Genomic DNA, 18162 nt, shown 5'->3' on the forward strand with positions numbered 1-18162 from the left:
CCTCCGCAGGGCATTTTTCCTAGCACAGAGTGGTTTTTTAAAAATATATAGAATCTCCGTTACTCTCTTCTCTATCCTCCCCCGCCCCTTCCTTCTTTTCGCTTGATAAAAGGCAGAGTCACCTCCAAAGCAGTTTCGAAAGACTTAAGGAATTGGGCGAAGGGAAAGGGAATCTTGCGAGCCATCTGCGGGGGAGGTCGGGGCTTGAACGAACGGGGGGGGGGGGGTTCCCAAAAGGTGCTTTGGGCCCATGCTAGCTGGGGAGAGGCGCCTGCCCAGCGCTGAATGGTTCTCTTGTTTTCCCAGCCGGATTAAAAATTAACCAGCCAAAATGGGCAGCTGCGCCACTCCGCTTGCAGGGTTTCTCACTTCTTACGCCCCTGCCGCGTGCTCCTCTCCCCCCTCTGCAAGTTTCTCGTCGCCAGAGTCTCTGGCTCAGTGGCAGAGCCTCTGCTCGGCATGCAGGGGGTCCCGGGTTCAATCCCCGGCATCTCCAGTAAAGGGACTAGGCGAGTAGGTGATGGGGAAAGACCCCTGCCTGAGACCCTGGAGAGCCGCTGCCGGTCTGAGCAGACAATACTGGCTTTGATGGACCGAGGGTCTGATTCAGTAGAAGGCAGCTTCATGTGTTCAGACCAGGCAGACAGTGGGGATGGCTCGAAGTGCCATTTCTGGGCCCAGCATCGAGTCGGAGAGCTCCCAGGCATAAGGACATGTGGGACCTGATCAGTAGTCTGGGTGGGAGATGTCTGGAGCTCCCTGTAAGGACAGGATGTGTGTCGAATGGAGAATAAATGTGATTTCTTTGGCTTGAGGCTTGAGGAATGCTCTCTGTCATGCGCCGGGAGCCGGATTCTCCGTGGCCGGAGTCCTCTCGGGCAGGTGCCGAGTTCCGATCATGTCCTGTCGGCATCCTAAGAATAATCCGTTAGTTGCTCCCAGATAAGTGAATGTTTGCTAAGGGACTCCCTTGGAAAAAGGGAAGCTCTGCTCTTGAGGATGACAGTGTTGAGCTGAGAATCAAACCAGAAGCCCCCACCCCCAACCTCTGATAGTGTGTTTGTGGGGGAGAACATAGCTGGCTGCAAGGAAGGAGGTGAACGATGCCTGTCTCCATGTAGATGACACAGAGACTTATTAAAGAAATAAGCCAGTGTGGGGTAGTGGTTAATAGCGGTGGTTAGGAGCGGTGGACTCTGATCTGGAGAAGCTGTGGCTCAGTAGTAGAGCGGCTGCTTGGCATGCAGAAGGTCCCAGGTTCAGTCCCCGGCATCTCCAGTTAAAGGGACCGGGCAAGTAGGTGATGTGAAAGACCTCCACCTGAGATCCTGGAGAGCCGCTGCCAGTCTGAGTAGACAATACTGACTTTGATGGATCGAGGATCTGATTCAGTAGAATGCAGCTCCGTGTGTTCATGTGTTCAAAGAACCGGGTTTGATTCCCCACTCCTCCCCATGAGCGGTGGAGGCTAATCTGGCGAACTGGATTTGTTTCCCTGCTCCTACACATGAAGCCAGCTGGGTGACCTTGGGCCAGTCACAGTTCTCTCAGCCCCACCTACCTCACAGGGTGTCTGTTGGGAGGAGAAGGGAAGGTGATTGTAAGTGGTTTGATTCTTCCTTAAGTGGTAGAGAAAATCAGCATATAAAAACCGACTCTTATTATTATTATTACAAAGAAACACTCCAGGAAATCATTGCGATGGACGAGCCCCTCACTCCGCATACAACCTGCTTGTCACTTGCAGGCATTCTGCCAATAATACTAAACTTAGCGCTTTTTAAAATGTGCTTTAGAGGTTTCAGGGCTCTTTACGTAAGCTATCTAAATAATACAGCCCCTTAAAGTATTATTATCCCCGCCTTGTAGGAGTTCACGGCAGTGGGGGGGGGGAGTTTGAACCGGGGAAGCTGTGGCGCACGCCCTGACCTTTGGGCTGGGTTCACAAATGATCATCTGTGTCAGGCATCGCTCGGCACTCTTAAAGTGTAGACGACTGGGGAAGGCAATGATGGCAAACCACCCCGTAAACATAGTCCGCCTAGTAAACGTTTGGATGTGACGTCACCCGTGGGTCAGGAATGATCCCCTTTTATCTTTACCCTTCACTGATGGTGTATTGGTTAATGTGTTTTGTTTTGTCTTATTTCCCTCCTATTTAATCATTAATTGCCGGTAGCTGCCACAAGAATGATGTGCCATGTATTTTAATACATAAGTTCTTCCTGCCCCTGGGGTGGGTGGGTGGAAGGGAGATTTTGTTCCTCTCCAGGGCGACTGGCCAGTCGCTGGGCTTCTTGCAGAGAACATTGAACTGAGTGCATTTATGTTCTTAAGTAACGTTCTTCGGATTGCTTCACACAAGATTAATTATAGCCTTACATCGGGAGGGTTCCTGAATGTGCACTCTTGCCTTTTAGTATTAAAAATGAAAGTAGAGAATTCAGGACTAGTTCGCTCAGCCCCCACCCCAAGCAAAAAAAAAAGTCACTCTGGCTCTCAGGTCTTGTGCTTCATGCTGGATTTCAGCACTCGGGACAGCTCCCTGGTTTTAAGAACACAAGAAGGGCCCTTCTGGATCAGACCCAGGCCCATCAAGTCCAGCAGTCTGTTCACATAGGGGCCGACCAGGTGCCACTAGGAAGCCCACAAGCAAGACGATTGCAGCAGCATTATCCTGCCTGCGTTCCACAGCACCTAACATAACAGACATGCTCCCCTGAGACTGGAGAGAATAGGTATGCATCGTGACCAGTATCCATTTGGACAGCCATGGATAGCCCCGTCCTCCATAAGGAACATAAGGAAAGCCCTGCTGGATCAGCCCAAGGCCCATCAAGTCCAGCAATCTGTTATCACAGTGACCAACCAGGTGCCTCCAGGAAGCCCACAAGCAGGACGGCTGCATCAGCATTGTCCTGCCTGTGTTCCACAGCACCTAATATAATAGGCAAGCTCCTCTGTGACAGCAGAGAATATATAGGCATCGTGACTAGTATTCATTTTGACTAGTAGCCATGGATAGCCCTCTCTTCCATGAGCATGCCCACACCCTTCTTTAAAGCCCTACCAAGTTGGCAGCCATCACCACCTCCTGGGGCAGGGAGTTCCGCAATTTAACTATGCTTTGTGTGAAGAAATACTTACTTTTATCCGTTTTGAATCTCTCGCCCTCCAGTTTCAGCAGATGACCCCAGAATTCTGGTAATATGTCCTTCGGAAACTAGCAGTAACTTGACCGGAATTATTCCAGAGGAGGCTAGGTCGGTTTACCGTAGTGCAAGTAGATAGGAAAATTGTGAAGGACTTGAGACCTTGAGGAAGGAATGTCTCCTCTCTCCCCTTGATGGCATAGACAGGGATCTTGGCGAACCGGTGCTTGGAAATGCCATCAAATTGCAGCCAACTTGAGGCGACTCCGTAGGTTTTTCAAGGCAAGAAACGTTCAGAGGTGGTTATGTTTATGGCTTGCTTCAGTTTTGGTTTTTGAGCTCCAGTTGCTTCTACAACCCAAATCCTATTTAATTGTTGATTGGATATCCCATTATGTCAATTGTGTCGACTCACTCTTCGTCATCCGCCCTAAGTCCCCGTGAGAAAGTCGGGCTATTAATAACGTGAATTGACAAGTATATGTAGACTGGGTCTCTGAGCATGCTCAAAGTGCTTTTCTGTTCACTTGCGGCAATTCAGTATCTCCGAATATCTGAGGTTTAGGAGCAGGACCTCCAGGAGGGGGCGGTAGACCCCCAGCAAGCCTGACCCCCAGAACCAGGACGTTTCTCGGCCGGCTACTCTAACGTCACCCTTTGTCCGCAGGGATCGAGGATCTTGTCCTGGCGGATATCAGCTCGCCAAGCCGGGTGCAGACTGGCGACAGCAGCAGCATCTCCTCCTTCAGCTATCGGGAAATCATGAAAGAAGGCTCCGGGGCTGGCAGTAACAAGGTGAGGGGGCTCGATGGCAGAGAGACCCCAGCTAGACGAGAGTGGGAGCCGCAGGTGCCTGAGTTCTCTGCTGGTGGAGGCATGCCACCAGCAATCGGGTGGAACCTCACTTCCTGAGAGCCAGCGTGGTGTGGTTTGGAGCGGTGGACTCTGATCTGGAGAACTGGGTTCGATTCCCCGCTCCTCCACATGAACGGCGGATGCTAATCTGGTGAACTGGATTTGTTTCCCTGCTCCTCCACACGAAGCCAGCTGGGTGACCTTGGGCTAGTCACAGCTGTCTTAGAGCTCTCTCAGCCCCACCTACCTCACAGGGTGTCTGTTGTGGGGAGGGGAAGGGAAGGCGATTGTAAGCCGGTTTGATTCTCCCTTAAGTTGTAGAGAAACTCAGCATATAAAAACCAACTCTTCTTCTCCTCCTCCTCCTCCCCCTCCTCCCCCCCTCCTCTCCTTCCATTGTGTGGATGGTGCAATGGCTCCCGCTTGTTGAGATTATTCCAGGGATGTTAACGCCCACCTGGTATTGCAGATCGTACATTATTATTCTTCAGGGGCACCCTTTTTCAGGGCAGCTCTTTGGTTCTACTCGCTGTGTCTTTATCGTTCGGCAAGTTTAATTATTTTATTAGGTGCAGGCGCCGAAGGCACAAATCTCTTTCCTTGGGAACAAAAAGACCATTGACCTATTTGGCTGTGAAAAGTAACTGCAAGAAATGCTGAAATGAACAGCCCTTTTTGTGTCTCATCTTGAATACCCCTAAGGATGAGAGCCAACGTAGTTAAGAGCAGCGGACTCCAATCTGGAGAACCAGGTTTTAATCCCCACTCCTCCACATGAAGCCAGCTGGGTGACCTTGGGCCAGTCACCGTTCTTTCTGAACTCTCTCCGTCTCACCTACCTCACAGGGTGTATGTTGTGAGGAGGGGAAGGGAAGGTGATTGTAAGCCGGTTTGATTCTCCTTCGACGGTAGAGCAAGTCGGCCTATAACAACCAACTCTTTTCCTTCTCCTCCTTGCCAGAAATCCTCTTTACCCCAAAATCTGAAAGGAGTGCCCTTGGAGTTTCTCCCAAGATTAGGGAAAGCTGGCATTTGGAAGAGAAAATGAGCAAAGAGTGTAATCATTTTTTTCACTGGAAAACAATAGTATGGGTAGAAAACTAAGCACAGCGCTGCTGCCAAAAATGGCAGTCTTGCGTCCAGTCCTTCCCCTCACTCCATTCCACTAAATTTACTGCGGTGGGAAGAGGAGGGGCAGGGAAGCTCCCTCACAGTATGAGTCTGTCTCTTCAGGGAATGAATTTTGCTAGGGACCGGGAGGGGGAGCAAGTGAGCTAAGCGCAGGGATGCGCGTTTTGGCAGCAGCCCGCCCGTCACTCACCGTCTCCCCAGCCTTGCCCTTAAGTGCAAAGTGGAAGTCTGCCTTTCGGCAGAGGCGAAGTAGCGGGGTAGGCCTTTGACAAATAGCAATAAATAACTCATCTCATGCCTAATGTGTGTCTAAAGCAGCGCGTATTGATTGATCAAAGACATGCATTAAGGTTCTTACTGAATGATCGTCCAAAGGAAACGTCAGGGAAAGGAAGCTTTTGTTCTGCCTTTGGAGCGACACGATCACAACCTCAGCACAATTGGTTTGCAAGGGGTTTTTTTGTTCATATTTTTGTAGCGATTACTACGCAACAGTGTCACGTATAGAATCATAGAGTTGGAAGGGACCACCAGGGTCATCTAGTCCAACCCCCTGCACAATGCGGGAAATACACAACGACCTCTTCCCCCCCCACACCCCCAGTGACCAGAAGATGGCCAAGGTGCCCTTCCTCTCATGATCTGCCGAAGATCACAGAATCAGCATTGCTGACAGATGGCCATCTAACCTCCTCTTAAAAACCTCCAGGGAAGGAGAGCTCACCACCTCCCGAGGAAGCCTGTTCAACCGAGGAACCGCTGTAACCGTTAGAAAATTCTTCCTAATGTCTGGACGGAAACTCTTTCGATTTAATTTCCACCCGTTGGTTCTGGTCCGACCTTTTGGGGCAACAGAAAACAACTCGGCACCCTCCTCTTGGGTGATCGCATGAAATAATCCGCTGATATGAAAACTAGTTTCATTTCATGACAATATCTAGCGTACCTTGAGTGCTTAGAGCAGGGGTTCCCATCTTTGTGCCGGGGGCCTCTGGGGGGGCCCATGGGTGCCACGGTGCCCACCAGCGCCTTTCCTGGTGCCAGCCGAGTGTCAAAAAACACATAAGCCAATTTAAAACCTCCTGCGAACATCGCCCTATAAACAGTTTAATAAAGCCAATCTAGAAATCCAATGCAGAATTTTTAATACTCTCATAATAATTCCCCCCCCCCAGTTAAATCCTCACCACAGATGGTGGCATGCTTAAAGCTTCCTAGCACCCATCTGATGCTTTATTCGGTACATTTTAAACCAGCTTCCTGATGCGACAAGATCTAGATCTTTTTGCTGAGAACAGATCACTGGAACTCGCAGGGAGGGGCTGTGACTCAGTGGGAGAGCCTCTGCTTGGCATGCAGAAGGTCCCAGGTTCGATCCCCGGCATCTCCAGTTAAAGGGACCAGGCAAGTAAGTGATGTGAAAGACCTCTGCCCGAGACCCCGGAGAGCTGCTGCCAATATGAGTAGATAATACTGACTTTGATGGACCCAAGGGCCTGATTCAGTAGAAGGCAGCGTCATGTGGGTGAAATGGGGGGGATGTATGTTTCACAGCATGGGGCCCACATCTCTCAGCCAGCGCCTCTCCCCTCACAAGAGCCAATGTGGTGTAGTGGCTAGAGCGTCAGGCTAGGATCTGGGAGACCCAGGTTCGAATCCCCACTCTGCCATGGAAACTCGATGGGCAACCCCGCAGCAGCAAACACTCTCTCATCCTAACCTACATCATAGGGTTGCTGTGAGGATAATGTGGAGGTGAGGAGAACGACATGTGCTGCTTTGGGTCCCCATTGGGGAGAAAGGCAAGGGTATAAATGAAGTAAATAATAATTAATAAAATATCCACACACCCCCCACACACACACGTCACTGTTGAGGCCATCTTCTAGAAGAAGAAGAAGAGGAGTTGGTTTTGATATGCCGGCTTTCTCTACCACTTAAGGGAGACTCAAACCAGCTTACAATCACCTTCCCCTCCCCACAACAGACACCCACTGAGGTAGGACAGGCTGAGAGAGCTGTGACTAGCCCAAGGTCACCCAGCTGGCTTCGTGTGTCGGAGTGGGGAAACAAATCCAGTTCACCGGATTAGCGTCCACCGCTCATGTGGAGGAGTGGGGAATCAAACCTGGTTCTCCAGATCAGACTCCACCGCTCCAAACTACCGCTCTTAACCACTACACCACGCTGGCTCCCAATCGAGAGACGTGCTTTTGTGTCCTCTCCTGAATTTTAGGGGTTGGCACGAGGAGCCATCCCCTGATGCAGGACTCTTCTTACACGGAAGGGAAGTCCTGCCACTAGAGGAGTGGATCAGCGTGATTTAACTCTCTTACGAAACGCTCAGTTGCTTTGAAAGGCCTAAGATGGATGAAGACTCAGCGGAGTCTGGCGACAGCAGCTAGACCAATCGTGCTGCTGTAGTAATGGGGTTTTAAACTTACTGTTATATGCAGATGCGAGCTATAAAATGGTTTTAAAGCTGTGTGGCCAGCTGCCTTTCTAAGGTGGGGACGTGGGTGTGCAAAGTGGCGTCAAGTCGCAAATTCTTACGGACTTTTTACGGAGAGAGAAGAGCAGCAGAAGAAGAAGAGTTGGTTTTCACTTGCCGACTTTCTCTACCACTTAAGGAAGAATCAAACCGGCTTCCAATCACCTTCCCTTCCCCTCCCCACAACACACCCTGTGAGGTAGGTGAGGCTGGGAGAGCTCTAAGAGAACTGTGACTGGCCCCAGGGTCACCCAACTGGCTTTGTGTGTAGGAGTGGGGAAACAAATCCACTTCGCTAGATTAGCCTTCGGCGCTCATGTGGAGGAGTGAGGGAATCAAACCCGGTTCTCCAGATCAGACTCCACCGCTCCAAACCACCGCTGTTAACCACTACACCATGCTGGCTCTCAGCAGAGGTGGTTTGCCTCTGCATAGTGACCCTGTGCTTCCTTGGGGGTCTCCCATCCAAGTGCTAACCAGGGCTGACCCTGCTCATCTTCCGAGATCTGGTGAGATTAGGCTAGTTCTGGCCGCCCAGGTTAAAGCAAGAGATGTTTAGACGTGGTTTGCCACTGCTGGCCTCTGGGTAGTAACCTTCGACTTCCTTGTTGGTGTCCCATTCAAGTACTAACAGCGCTGACCCTGCTTAGCTTCTGAGATCTGACAAGATCAGACTAGCCTGGGCCATCCAGGTTAGGGCAAGGAACGTAGTGGTATTTTAAATGAACGGTGTGAAACCAGAAGCACTGTCGTAGGAAACCATGGACACGATCCGCGGCCCTGATTTGGAGACCAGCCCACCTGTCCTCTTCTCTGTTGCAGTCCACCACCGGCAGCCCCCAGTCGCAGTCACAGCCCCCGCGGCCGGCCGACCTCTCGGACGAGGAGATATCCGAGCTCTTCCAGCGTCTGGCTGAAGTTCAGCAGGAGAAGTGGTTGTTGGAGGAGAAGGTATCGGCTGTCAAGTGGGGCGGGCAGGGCAGGGCCTGGGTTGGGAGGGGCAGGCTGGGACCAGGGAGATCTCGCCTGAACGTTTCTCGGCAGCCCCGCCGTACGATCACCCTCACCAACTGTGAGGTAGTGGGGCTGGTGCCAGTGAGTAGGCGCCCCAGCAAGCATTCCCAACTCCCATGTAAGGCATAAGGAGACAGGTGGCGGGGGGAGAGAACGAGGAGGAAGAGGAACGCATAAACGTGAAGATAGTTTTCGATGGTTAGCCATGTTGGTCCTCAATAGAATGGTTAGATTCCAGTCCAGTAGCATTTTAGAGACCAGCAAGATTTTGGGAGTTAGCTTTGAGTCCAGTGGCACCTTAGAGACAAGATTTGGAGGCTTAGATTCGAGTCCAGTAGCACCTTAGAGACAAGATTTGGAGGCTTAGATTCGAGTCCAGTAGCACCTTAGAGACCAACAAGATTTTGGGGGTTGGATTCAAGTCCAGTAGCACCTTAGAGACAATCAAGATTTGGGGGATTAGATTTAAGGCCAGTGGCACCTTAGAGACCAGCAAGATTTTGGGGGTTAGATTCGACTCCAGTGGCACCTTAGAGACCAACAAGATTTTGGGGGTTAGATTCGACTCCAGTAGCACCGGGAGTGACGCGGTCCTTCTCCTACCAGGTGAAACACCTTGAGGTCAGCAGTGCCTCCATGGCCGAGGACCTGTGTCGGAAGAGTGCCATCATCGAGACCTACGTGATGGACAGCCGCATTGGTGAGACATTTTTGGCGGCCGGATGAGCCAGGCTGGGGGCTTTTCTGTCGGGGTTTCGGTTCAGGGGACCAGATTGGCTCAAGGCAAAGATTGCCTGGCCAGGTGACTGCATTTTTGCCTAACTCGGTCCGCACCGGTACCTGGAAGTACTCTCTCCAGGTGTTGTGAACCTGAGGCTTCCCCGCTCACCGCACAGAAACGAAGAGTGCACCAGTTCTTCGGATAATTCCAGGGGGGTTGTTGTCTGGTTATTCCAGTGGTTGCTCCCAGGCCGCGAGTGAGAAAATAAAATGAAATCTGGTTGAAATTAAATCAAAAGAGTTTCCGTCTTTACATTAGGAAGAATTTTCTAACAGTTAGGGAAGTTCCTCAGAGGAACAGGCCTCCTCGGGAGGTGGTGAGCTCTCCTTCCCTGGAGGTTTTTAAGCAGAGGCTAGATGGCCATCTGTCAGCAATGCTGATTCTGTGACCTTTGGCAGATGATGAGAGGGAGGGCATCTTGGCCATCTTCTGGGCATGGAGTAGGGGTCACTGGGTGTGTGTGGGGGAGAGGGGGGAATTGTGAATTTCCTGCATTGTGCAGGTGGTTGGACTAGATGACCCTGGTGGTCCCTTCCAACTCTATGGTTCTATGATATGATTCTATGAAATAGGTTAAGGCTGAAGTGGGGTGCCGCAAAGCTGCAGGGCAAGGACAGGGACGGTGCCTGGCGGTTGTGCGCGGGCATGGGGCCGTTTTCCCTTTCCCGTGTGCTGACCCAGGCTCGTCCCCTCCCGCTCCCACATCCTCCTGGCTTCCATGCCATGTGCGGTCCCCGAAAGAGGCCTTTCTGTGTCATTGGTGGAAGCGCGGGGGCAGCGGCCAAAGCGACACCCTCCATGAGGACCTGCTGTCCAAACCTGTTAGCGCCGTCTCCCAACACGGGACTCGGGTGAAGGCAGGGGGACAGGGGCTGTTCTGGCTCATCCTCACCACAGTACACATGAAGCTGCCTTCTACTGATCAGACCCTCAGTCCATCAAAGTCAGTATTGTCTACTAAGGCCGGCAGCGGCTCTCCAGGGGTCTTTCACATCACCTACTTGCCTAGTCCCTTTAACTGGAGATGCTGGGGATTGAACCTGGGACCTTCTGCATGCCAAGCAGATGCTCTCCCACTGAGCCACAGCCCCTCATAATTTTTCCACACCTACTACCCTTTGCATATCACCCCTAATCCAGCCACACCTGCTGCTGTAGTTTACTTGCATTTGACATTTACATGCAATTGCCGTTGTGTGTCTAATTCACATGTGAAAGACCTCTGCCCGAGAGCCACTGCTGGTCTGAGTAGACAATATGACTTTAATGGACCAAGGGTCTGATTCAGCGCAAGGCAGCTTCATGTGTTCATGTGAAATCAGCATTGGTAATGAGACAGGAATCTCAGATCTCTATTCAGTCCAGGAGAATGCATTGTCTTGAGCTTCATGGTTAGTTGTAATTCAGCAGTCTCTTTCTAATCTCCCTTTGAAAACCGCTCATAAGAGAGCTGCTACTCTTAAATCAGCGACTGAACGCCCGGGGTCTTGTTCCAGCACGGTAGCAAGAGCAGTCCATCCAGTTCTGGAGAACGAGGGCTTCCGATCCGGAGCTGGGTGCAGGGAAATGGGGATTTTCACCCCACGCTTTTAACCCCGTTTCACCCGTCCTTGCGCCGTCTAGCAAGAGAGTTTGAAAGCCCTCCCCGGTTCTCAATACCGTTCTTGCAGTGTCGGGGAGGGAAGCGGCTGCTGTTCAGGAAAACGAAGAGCAGACGTTGCGCACAGGTCACGCGCCTCTCAGGGCTGGGTTCCCTGATCTTTTTTTCTCTCGTGGTGCTTTATGCTCCTACCCCTTCTGGTGGCCGAGTTAAGGTTACAAGAATGAGGACTGCTACAAAAGGCTTTGAGGCTGGAGGGAGTCCAGGAGGGGATTGCCCACCACGGGCCTTACAGCTCTGCCCCCGATCCTTTGTCAACCACATGAAAGCCAGCGTGGTGTAGTGGTTAAGAGCGGTGGTTTGGAGCGGTGGACTCTGATCTGGAGAACCAGGTTTGATTCCCCCGCTCCTCCACATGAGCGGCGGACTCTAATGTGATGAACTGGACTTGATTCCCCTCTCCTCCACATGAGCAGCAGAGGCTAATCTGGTGAACCGGGTTTGTTTCCCCGCTTCTACACATGAAGCCAGATGGGTGACCTTGGGCTAGTCGCAGCTCTCTCAGCCCCACCCTACCTCACAGGATGTCTGTTGGGGGGAGGGGAAGGGAAGTTGATTGATTGTAAGCCGGTTTGATTCTTCCTTAAGCGGTAGAGAAAGTTGGCATATAAAAACCAACTCTTCTTCATCTCTGTTTCTGTGCCGTTTTGCAATTAGGAGAAGCGGTCGTAACCTAGCATGGGTAGGAGGGTGGTAACGGTATCCAGATGTAAGAGAGAGAGTTCAGATAACCTCAAAGGTGTCCCAGTTTGATCATTTGCTTGCATAAAACTGTGGAAGGAGGAGAGAAGAATCCTGCGAACCTGAGGCCTGTATTCTTAATCACTACGTGTGGAAATCATTTAGGGGTAGGGAGGTGGGGTGGAAAGGAAGCAAAGTCTAAGACAGCAGGGACGGTTTGGACGGTTTGCAGTTTCTTCTGTCAGAGGCCAGATGGAATGAGTGCCAAACAAGTTTGAGAATTGGTCATTATTGAATCCGGTAACCTTTTGTGATGGGATTCGCACTCGTGGTTACTTCCTGGGTCTCAGAATGTTCGTTGCAAGGCTTTAGTAGCCTTTGGTGCGATGTCTTCTTGCAGTGGTGATCGAAGTCTGGATGATATGGACTGAGGGGACTTCATCACACCAGGTTCAAACTGCCGGGAGGTCATCTTTTGTGCTCTTCTCGCGAGTGCCTAAGAGAAAATGGAGGGGGGATTTGTAATGCCGATGAGCCTTCTGGCTAGTTCATGTTTTTCCTTCTCTTCGAAAATGTGATTGAAGCGAGAGCCGCGTTGACCTCATACGAGGCAAAGCCTGCTGTATGAGAAGGCCATTAGGCCCACCCAGTTTTGGTTGTCTTATCTTTTGCTTTTTAATTGTTATGCTCATTCACTCCCCTTTCCGATTAAGGATTACAGCTAGTATATTTTCAGTTTTCAGTTCTCAGAGAATCGCAGATGGGGGCGGGAGGTGCCAGGCTCTCATGGTCCTCGGCTGGTTTTGCCGGTTTTAACTGGGCTTTTGAGCATTCTGTGCTGAGGGCTGATGCGGTGTAATAGTTGGAGTGTTGGATGAGAATCGGGGAGATCTGGGCTCGAATCCCCACTCTGCCAGGGAAGCTTTGTCCAGTCCTACACTCTCAGCCTAACCTGTGAGGATAAAATGGGGAGGGGGAGTACAGTTTAAGCTACTTTGGCTCCCCACAAATGAGATAAGAGGGTTAATAATAATAATAATAATAATAATTTATTAATACAGCCACTGACCAGCAGAAAAAACAACAGCCACAACAGATAATAAGAAAACCACAACAACTGCTACTACTGCTACTACAAATAATCTAAGCCTAAATATTACATATATGAATAAAACATAGTATAACTTGGTGTGACCCCCTTAATATTTTGAGTAATAAAGTATTTCTGTTACTCTTATCCTGTCAGGGTATGGCGTATTTTAATAGCTGCAGCGCAGAATTTAGCAGTCATGAGTGTAAACTGTTATTTTTCATCATTTAGGAGCTTCTTTGCCAGAAACTTGTCTGGTTGGTCAGGGCAAGTGTTAAGCAAAGGGGGAAAGAGCCCTTGTGTGGACTTCTCGGTAGAACGAACAGCGAATCAAGACATGTTCTGAAGTTTGTATATCCCCTGACCCACGAGGGCAAAGCCTTTGTGCTATAGGGACCTATAAGTGGGGTATAAATGAAGTAAAAATGACTAAGGCTGTTACCGCACTTGTATTCCCAGCGATGTATTAAGAGTTTGAAAACGTTATAAAAAATACTGTTCGCACTTTCTATGTATTCCCACCGATGTATTTTTTTTAATATATATTTTTATTATTTTTCTCCACCGATGTATTAAGAGTTTGAAAACGTTATAAAAAATACTGTTCACACTTTGTTTGGCCCCTTTAGCTGTGAAGACGTCTTCCAACCATTTATAATCCGTGGTATCCAAAAACCCTTTTAAAGCGATGTTTTTTATAACATTTTCAAACTCTTAATACACCGCTGGGAATACAAAGTGCGGTAACCCCCTAAGATTAAAAAAGAACATTTTCCTCTTCCTTCCTTCCCTGAGGCCATTTAAGCAGGGCTGTTTCCCTCGCGGTCACCCACCGACTGCTCTGGCGCTTTGTTTTGATGCCTTTCCCGACCGTCGGAAGTCGCCTCGCTCTCCCCGCGTGTTCTGCCCGTGTTTTACGGATGCCGTTTTAGCGAGAATCCAGAAAACGCAGGCACGATGCGTGGGAACGCACTGGAGAGCGAGGCGACCTCTGACAGTCGGGAAAGGCAGGCACGATCACAACGAAGCACTGGATTAGTTGGGCGGGGTAACCATGGGGGAAACAGCCCTGTACGAACGGCCTAAGAGAATGTGAATTCTGCAAACCCTTGTAAATGATGCAAATAACATTTTGCATCTATTTGCTCGACTTCCGCCGCTCCCGAGGAAGCAGAGCTGTCCATGGAAATTGGTTTCCTGACCTCTGCAAATCCTCCTGGTTTCTCTCCCTACCCCCTTCCTGAGGTTTTGCGTAGCTGCGGTGCCTCAAGGACTTGCAGCCTGCTTTGATTTAAAATTTAAACATCAGCGGAGATTGTCAGAGCTCCGAGTTCCATGCTAGCGCATTACAGCTGTAGAAGGGAGACGGACATGGAGGCCAGGTCTAAAGCTTGGGCAAAAGAATGGGCCCAGGCTTGGGTTCAGCTGTACCTGCAGCTCTGGCAGTCCTAGAAAAAGGAATGGTAGCCATTACGAATATAAGAACATAAGAAAGGCCCTGCTGGATCAGACTGAGGCCCATCAAGTCCAGCAGTCTGTTCACACAGCGGCCAACCAGTTGCCTCCAGGTAACCCACAAGCAAGATGACTGCAGCAGCATTATCCTGCCTGTGTTCCACAGCACCCAATGTAATAGGCATACTCCTTTGATCCTAGAGAGAATAGGCATGCTTCGTGACTAGTAGCCATTTGGACTAGTAGCCATGGATAACCCCGTCCTCCATAAGAACATAAGAAAGGCCCTGCTGGATCAGACCAAGGCCCATCAAGTCCAGCAGTCTGTTCACACAGGGGCCAACCAGGTGCCTCCAGGAAGCCCACAAGCAAGACAACTGCAGCAGCGTTATCCAGCCTGTGTTCCACAGCATCTATTATAACAGGCGTGCTTCTCTGATCCTGGAAAGAATAGGTATGCGTCATGCCCTTGTACAAATCTATGGTGAGACCACACTTGGAATACTGTGTACAGTTCTGGTCACCACACCTAAAAAAGGATATTACAGAGCTTGAGAAGGTGCAGAAAAGAGCAACCAAAATGATTAGGGGACTAGAGCAACTGTCCTATGGGGAGCAATTAAGACGCTTAGGGCTGTTTAGCTTGGAAAGAAGGTGGCTGAGGGGAGACATGATAGAGGTCTATAAAATTATGCATGGTTTGGAGAGAGTGGACAGGGAGAAGTTTTTTTCCCTCTCCCATAATACTAGAACACTGGGTCATCTGCTAAAGCTGGAGGGTGAGAGAATCAAACCAGATAAAAGGAAGTATTTTTTCACACAACGCATAGTTAAATTGTGGAACTTCCTGCCCCAGGATGTGGTGATGGCAGCCAACTTGGAAGGCTTTAAGAGGGGAGTGGACATGTTCATGGAGGAGAGGGGTATTCATGGCTGTTAGTTAGAATGGATACTAGTCATGCTGCATACCTATTCTCTCTAGTATCAGAGGAGCATGCCTATTATTTTGGGTGTGGTGGAACACAGGCAGGATGGTGCTGCTGCAGTCGTCTTGTTTGTGGGCTTTCTAGAGGCACCTGGTTGGCCCCTGTTTGAACAGACTGCTGGACTTGATGGGCCTTGGTTTGATCCAGCAGGGCCTTTCTTATGTTCTTATGACCAGTATCCATTTTGACTAGTAGCCATGGATAGCCCCATCCTCCATAAGGAACATAAGGAAAGCCCTGCTGGATCAGACCAAGGCTCATCAAGTCCATAAAGTGACCAACCAGGTGCCTTTAGGAAGCCCACAAGCAAGACGACTGCAGCAGCATTGTCCTGCCTGTGCTCCACAGCATCTATTATAATAGGCATGCTCCTCTGAACCTGGAGAGAAAAGGTGTGCATCATGACTAGTATCCATTTGGACTAGCAGCCGTGGATAGCCCCATCCTCCATAAGAAAAGCCATGCCAGATCAGACCAAGTCCAGCAGTCTGTTCACACAGTGGCCAACCGGGTGCCTCCAGGAAGCCCACAAGCAAGACGACTTTCTGAGGCTTAGGGAGAGAACAGTTGAAGGATCAGCAGGCATCCTGGAGAGGGGTTCGCGTTTCAGTTTGGCCTTTGCTCTTTGTGCCGCCCCAAAGCCCTCTCTGCCCAGAGTGGTTTCTGCTCCTCACAAAAAGGAAGGTGTTTATTTTGTTTATTTGATACATTTGTGTCCCGCCTTTCTCCCCAGCGGGGACCCAAAGCGGCCAGCATTCTTCTCCTCTCCTCTGTTTTATCCTCACGGCGACCCTGTGAGGTAGGTTAGGCGGAGTGTCTGACTGGCCCAAGGTTACCCAGCGAGCTCCCCTGGCACGAGCGGGGATTTGAACCCGGGTCTCCCAGATACTAGTCCGACACTCTTGACCATTATGCCATGCTGGCTCTCAAGGTAGGTGGAGCATTTGGCAAGGAAGTGCTTAAGAGAGCCAGCATGGTGTGGTGAGAGCCAGCGTGGTGTAGTGGTTAAGAGCGGTGGACTCTAACCTGGAGAACCAAGTTTGATCCCCACTCCTCCACAGGAGCGGCGGAGGCTTATCTGGTAATCCTCCACATGCAGCCTGCTGGGTGACCTTGGGCTAGTCACAGCTCTCTTAGAGCTCTCTCAGCCCCACCTACCTCACAGGGTGTCTGCTGTTGGGAGAGGAAGGGAAGGTGATTGTAAGCTGGTTTGAGTCTCCCTTAAGTGGTAGAGAGAGTCAGCATATAAAAACCATCTCTTCTTCTTCTTAAGCGTTCAGTAGGCCTGAGTGATCGATGCTGTGCCGGAGGTGAAAGGGAGGGGATCTCTTGCTGAGCAATGCCAGGCGAGGGTCCGGAGGGAGCTCGCTCAGCACGGGGCTTCTGGCCTTGAAAGACACCGAGCAGGAGGCGCGGATGGCCCGTCAACTTTTTGCTCTCGGTGCGGTAAAGCATCAGGCTCAGCAAATCTTTCAGCAAGTCAACCAGAGCGAGAAGCGGGCCACGAGGGAACCGTGCGGCCCCCAACACGGATCGCGTTCCTGCGGGCACCTTCTTGCTCCGCAGCCTGCCCCCTACTGCATCGGTCCTGCTGCCATGTCTGAAATGGAAGGGGGTCTCCCGCGCTCAGCTTGACCTCCCCCTGCTGGGAGCCCCCCCTTTCCTCCCCCACCCCCTTTACATAACAGTCTCGTCTTCCTCGCTTCGCCTTCCCTTTTTCTCTCGTCCCCATTTGTGGTTCTGCCCTCCGTCGGTCGCCCTCCTTTGACCAGCTCGAGCCAGGCAGGGGATCAAAAGCTCGGAGCCCGCGGGCCACAGCCTGGCGGGGGATGCGAAGCCAGGGAGGGGGCAGCGTGGGCTTGGGAGCCTGAGTGGGCCGAGACGCCCTTCCACGCAGAACCACACCGCGGGCAGGGAACAGGAGCCGGTTATAAATAGCCTGCCCAGGGTCGCCTTTGCCTCAGCTTGGCAACACACGGCCCAGCCGGTGAATATTTCATGAACGCTAAAAATACAATCCTCCTCCTCCTCTTCCTGCCTCTTCTGTTTGCTTCCTTCTACCTCTGTCTGTCATAGTCTGATTTGCCCTCCAAAGTTTGGGAAACCAAAGCCAGGAGTAGCCGTAGACCTTTTGCTCCGACCACTGGGCCCTCCTGCCCCGAGGGGTCTTGATGTATGTATGTCTTTCTCTCTCTTTTAAATTAAGCCCCCCCCTTTGCTGCCTTTGAAACTCCTGTGGAATTGGCCTTCCTTAGTAATTACCTTGCAGGTTTTTATAATTGAACGAAGCCGGCTCAATCCCCTCCGGTCCAGCGCTGGGAAGGAAAGCCGACAGAATGGGTTTTGGCCCCGGAGGTGGAGCGGGAACTGCCCAGTTCCAGCGGTAAGGGTTGCTTCAGGGGGCCGGGCTTTATGCCCGAAGCATTTTAGAGCAGGCTGGACTTGAGAATTCCCGAAAGCAGCATGGGCTTTATAGGGGTTCGGTGCCAACACGCCCATCAGACGAAGGAATTCTAGGTCTAGGGGCGCCACCCACTTCGGGCGATTTTCCGCTCCCAATGCAAGAACTGAATATTTGCTGTTGACTATAAAGGTCCTGAACCGACAGTCAGTTTCAGAGTTTTATTGTTCGATCTGACAAAATAGTTGTCCTGCGTTAAGCAGTTTCTCCAGCTTGTGAATCTTGCTTCTCTGAAATCTGGGCTTTTGAAGGGGACGCACAGTGAGCAGGCGAGCTTTGTGTACGTCATACACCGCTAGGATTGCCTTGTCACGACAGAGGGAATTGCACATCTGCCAGTGTGGCGTAGTGGTTAAGAGCGGCGGACTCTAATCTGGAGAAACTGGTTCGATTCCCCGCTCCTCC

General features: G+C 50.9%; 1 protein-coding gene across 1 annotated transcript in view; it reads left to right on the plus strand.

The window, feature by feature from the left end:
* The window catches only part of GRIPAP1 (GRIP1 associated protein 1), a 67592-nt gene that overhangs the window by 34947 nt on the left and 14483 nt on the right, over nucleotides 1-18162 (plus strand). Inside the window, exons 23-25 of the mRNA XM_056852271.1 lie at nucleotides 3820-3924; nucleotides 8426-8580; nucleotides 9250-9343. Coding sequence (XP_056708249.1) covers nucleotides 3820-3924; nucleotides 8426-8580; nucleotides 9250-9343 — 354 coding nt within the window. The remainder of the gene's footprint in view (nucleotides 1-3819; nucleotides 3925-8425; nucleotides 8581-9249; nucleotides 9344-18162) is intronic.

This window comes from Euleptes europaea, chromosome 1 (assembly GCF_029931775.1).
Source record: "Euleptes europaea isolate rEulEur1 chromosome 1, rEulEur1.hap1, whole genome shotgun sequence".
NCBI classification, from domain to species: Eukaryota; Metazoa; Chordata; class Lepidosauria; order Squamata; family Sphaerodactylidae; genus Euleptes; species Euleptes europaea.